Consider the following 4,170-nt stretch of genomic DNA (forward strand, 5'->3'; position numbering starts at 1 on the left):
AACCAACCAACACATTTTGTGACAAAATAAATAAAGTGCACGAAACATTTTGTGAGTTTGCCGCCGCGTCTCTTGCAGAACAACGTGTCGCAGTGGAAGACGGTCTTCTGGGGGGAGGCCGTCATCCTGATGGTCGCCTGCGTCCTCTACACCCTGCTCGCGTCGGCCGAGGTGCAGCCGTGGAACGACCCGGAATGGGAGAGGAAGCAACGTGAGTACACTGTAAATCTGGGGTGTCCAGTAACTGTGCGCTCTAAGTTGCACGACCCAGGTTTCTGTGCAACTTACAGCGCACAGTTGCTGGACACCTCGAGTTTTGCCACCCTTCCACTGCAAAGGGTCCAGGCCCAGCCTCGGTAGGGTGTCCTGTGCCTGGACACACCTTGCCGGGGGCCCGTTTGCAGCGATAGGGTGGCAAAACTCGAGGTGTCCAGCAACTGTGCGCTGTAAGTTGCACAGAAACCTGGGTCGTGCAACTTAGAGCGCACAGTTGCTGGACACCCCAGATTTACAGTGTAATGTTCCCGGCGACGACCGGCTGCTGCTTTACCTCCGCGACTCGCCCCTCATTACCGTCAAAACTTTGTGCCCCGCCAGGTTTCACGCGAGCCGGCGTGGGAACCGCGAAGGCGGCGGCCGACAGCCTCGCGGTGCGACAGCACGACCAGGGGAATCCCAATAAAGTCTGAGTATCTTTCGAGAGTGTCTCTGTGCCCCCCTTTCCCCCCCTCTCCCCTCCGCCCGTATGCCAGCCAGCACCGACAACCCAAAAGTCGCGAAAAAAAAAACACACAACAAACAAACACAGCAACAGCGAAATCACGCTGTGACACTCACTGGCTGTTATCAGTGGCGATCACTTCCAGCAGCACATGCACAAAAATAATTCAGACCTTTTCACCTTCACATGATGCTGGTCGGATGAGTTCGCTCACACAGTACGTACGGTGTATCCTCCCACAAAACGTGTAAAACTGTAAATGCTCGAATGCCCGTGACTTTACCGAATCTGCCGTTGTCATGGGGCAGAGTGCAACCACCTCTCTCTCTCTCTCTCTCTCTCTCTCTCTCTCTCTCTCTCTCTCTCTCTCTGTCTCTCTCCTTTTTCTGTCTATCTGTCCCTCTCCCTCTCTCGCTCATTCGACTAGGCGCGCGCATTGTAATTTTTTTGGTGGACGTACACATTCACATGAAACGGGACAATATTATTAGCAGTAACTGCTGCGCCGGCCTTGCCCACGTTGTGTCCGGGCTCGTGCCGGATTCGGCCGCGGCGAGGACCCGTCGACCTGTCCAGTCGTTGCTCGTCCGCCCAGCCATGAGCCTCGCATCGGGTCTCGCTCTGACACTAGGTGTGTGTGAGTAAAATCTATTTGCGTCGGAAAAATAGACGCTGTATTACGACATTACGCAATATGCACCCAAAACGGCAGGGTACTTGAAATCAAGAGCATTCTCTTGAATCAAAGTGTCATTTCATTCGAGTACATGCACTTTTTTCAAGGAAACGCACTTGATTTCAAGTACCTAAATTTTTGCGCTTAGAGAGCCCAGAGAAGGGCAGAGCTCTAGCAATCAACGTATGGTTACCTCAGGGACAACCATAATATAGTTACAAAATTAACAATCGTGCAGTCATTAGAACCACATAGTTTTTACATCCATTTTAAAGTTGCCTCAACATAACTTCATGGTTGCCCCTGAGTTAACCATACGATGGTTGTCAAAACGAAACAGCTTTTTATTTTTCTGCGGGTGGGTACGTAAAGTGAAAACAATTTTTTTTGTTTTATATCTTGTTGGGTCGCTTTGTAAAATTACGTAGATAATATGAAGTCGAGGGGGCCACCACATCGATTGAGGACGTACACAGGATTACGTGATTACAGGGATTACATGTGAATTTTGTTGAATTACAGGCTCTAAAACCATCAAATTTGGACAATAAGGTAAAATTTGGTGATAATGTTTTAAAATTTGGTCAAGGATTACACGGAATAGATAAGGATTACGTAGGGATTACACCCTCATCTGTACACAAGATTACGCGAGTGGTGGCCCCCTTGTATGAAATAAACAGTGAACACATTGAGTCCCAGAGCAATCGAGGGGCATACCGCTTTCCAGCAAAGCCTGGCCACCACGTGGGACTCGAGGAGTTGTCCATCCGAAAGTCTGTCAATACATTTTGTGTGCCTCGCTTAACTTTGGGTAGCGACGACCAGAGAGGCGGCTCTACTGTACCATATGGAGTTAGACCGACGGGTCGAACACCGTCTTGTATTTGTTTGTTGTATTCATATTTGTGCACCAAGTGGTGCCCGTACAATTTAAAGGTCGCCCGCACAGCATGAGGGTGATATCACTACTTGCTACAGGATTGGTAGAATGTTGTGGATGCACGCAAAAAACAGATTAGCTGAATACGCGATAGGTATGATACCCGGCATCCACAGCGTCCACAGCCAAGTTCAGCTGATTGCAAGTGAATGCGAGGCTGCAAACGCGTGGTGCCGCCGTCTTAGCCAGGTAAAGCTGATTGCAAGTGATTGCGAGGTTGCAAGCGCGTGGTCGTGGTACCCGGTCCGGTACTGGCATCCACCATCCACAGACAGGTTCAGCTGATTGCAAGTGATTGCGAGGTTGTAAGCGCGCGATACCGGCATGCCCCACCCCCCTCCCTACCTCCCTCACGCGACAGCATGGTAGGTACAACACGCCACATCCTCATGGGCATGGGCGCTAAAATCAGAATTAGGTTCTATCTCTACTATTAAACTGCAGTTATCTGCACTTATACAAAAAGAGACAGGAATCTGGCGTAGTTACGACTGGCGATTGCAACTCCAGACATGCCATCTCTCATGCAGGGCTCCTGCTCTGCGGGACTCCTCCGAGTACCCTAGGGGTGCCCATCCCCGAGCAGGACTCCTCAGGCAAAGGTGAGTAAGAATAGACGAGGTGCCATCAAGTTAAAACAAAAACAAAAATATGCCACCATAAGTTTGTCATTTTTTTTCTTCTCTCTACTAGCCCCGGCTTTGACTATTTCCCAGGGTCAGATCACCGGCGTCTACCAGAGAACGGCTGACGGAAATAATTTTATGGCGTTCTATGGAATACCTTACGCCAAGCCGCCGGTAGGAGAGCTGCGCTTTAAGGTAAGATTGCGATAAAGGGATGGTGCTGGGTCAGCATGTCGGCCATACGTCGACATTTCCCAGAAATGATGAAAATTATGAACTGAGGGATCATTATTTGATGTTGACAGGCCCCAGAACCAGCTGACAAGTGGGAGGGGGTGCTGGAGGCCCGGACCGAGGGCAACATTTGCCCCCAGCCGATGAAGCCCATGGTACGTACGCCTGTGAACAGAGGCGTGTTTCAGATCGGAAAACTTACATAATGGCACTGTTTGAAGAACTGTAACAACTGTCGATCCTTTTACGACAGAAAAGATTTGCCGGTGCGACGAAAAAGATGATGGGCATGATGAAGAAGATGGCCGGGCTACCTAACATGCCCGCCTTCGCCGCCAAGCACATGACCGGGATGAAGGAAGACTGTCTGTTCCTCAACGTTTACTCGCCGAACCTCGCAGCGACGCTCGCAATGGTCAGTTCGAGTAGACAGCAAATTCTGTGACGGCAACCCCCTTGCTGCTCGTGATGGAAAGTTATTACGTCTGTGATTGCAGGAGGAGTCTGCACTGAACGAGATCAAACTGAACCCGGTGTTGGTGTTCTTCCACGGCGGCGCATTCTCCGTGGGCAACGCCGACGCCATGATGTACGGCGCCGACCTGCTCATGAGCAAAGGCGTCGTCCTGGTCACCGTCAACTACCGCCTCGGCCCGCTGGGCTTCCTGGCCACCAACTCTGCGGACGCGCCGGGGAACGCCGGCCTCAAGGACCAGCGCCTGGCGCTGCGCTGGGTGCGCGACAACATCAAGGTGTTCGGCGGCGACCCCGACAAGGTCACCATCTACGGCGAGTCGGCGGGCGCCTACTCCGTGCACATGCACGTCCTCTCGCCCAGCTCGGCGGGGCTCTTCCGCGCCGCCATCCTCTCCAGCAGCATGGGGCCCGACGTGTACGGCTTCCAGGTGCGGTCCCTCCATAGGGCTGGAAGTCGTGGAAAGTTTCCGGAAAATTTCATTAAAAAAATAAG

The 4,170-nt window shown here is 51.8% G+C and overlaps 2 protein-coding genes across 7 annotated transcripts in view; one reads left to right on the forward strand and one right to left on the reverse strand.

Annotated features, from left to right (window-relative positions):
* Window positions 1-4,170, reverse strand: part of LOC113209059 (uncharacterized) — a 17,035-nt gene that overhangs the window by 2,147 nt on the left and 10,718 nt on the right. The gene's annotated exons all lie outside the window — the stretch shown is intronic.
* LOC113209084 (para-nitrobenzyl esterase-like) overlaps window positions 1,218-4,170 on the forward strand; it is a 26,967-nt gene continuing 24,014 nt past the window's right edge. Inside the window, exons 1-6 of one of the 2 annotated variants that reach the window (XM_026426427.2) lie at window positions 1,218-1,352; window positions 2,871-2,942; window positions 3,034-3,161; window positions 3,272-3,355; window positions 3,454-3,615; window positions 3,698-4,105. In XM_026426427.2, the coding sequence (XP_026282212.1) occupies window positions 1,319-1,352; window positions 2,871-2,942; window positions 3,034-3,161; window positions 3,272-3,355; window positions 3,454-3,615; window positions 3,698-4,105 (888 nt within the window). In that variant the 5' untranslated portion in view covers window positions 1,218-1,318. Of the gene's footprint in view, window positions 1,359-2,870; window positions 2,943-3,033; window positions 3,162-3,271; window positions 3,356-3,453; window positions 3,616-3,697; window positions 4,106-4,170 lie in introns of both variants that reach the window. The other variant, XM_052271460.1, reaches the window with a different exon arrangement.

The sequence above is a fragment of the Frankliniella occidentalis genome, unplaced genomic scaffold, assembly GCF_000697945.3.
Source record: "Frankliniella occidentalis isolate FOCC.00 unplaced genomic scaffold, Focc_3.1 Scaffold163, whole genome shotgun sequence".
NCBI lineage: Eukaryota > Metazoa > Arthropoda > Insecta > Thysanoptera > Thripidae > Frankliniella > Frankliniella occidentalis.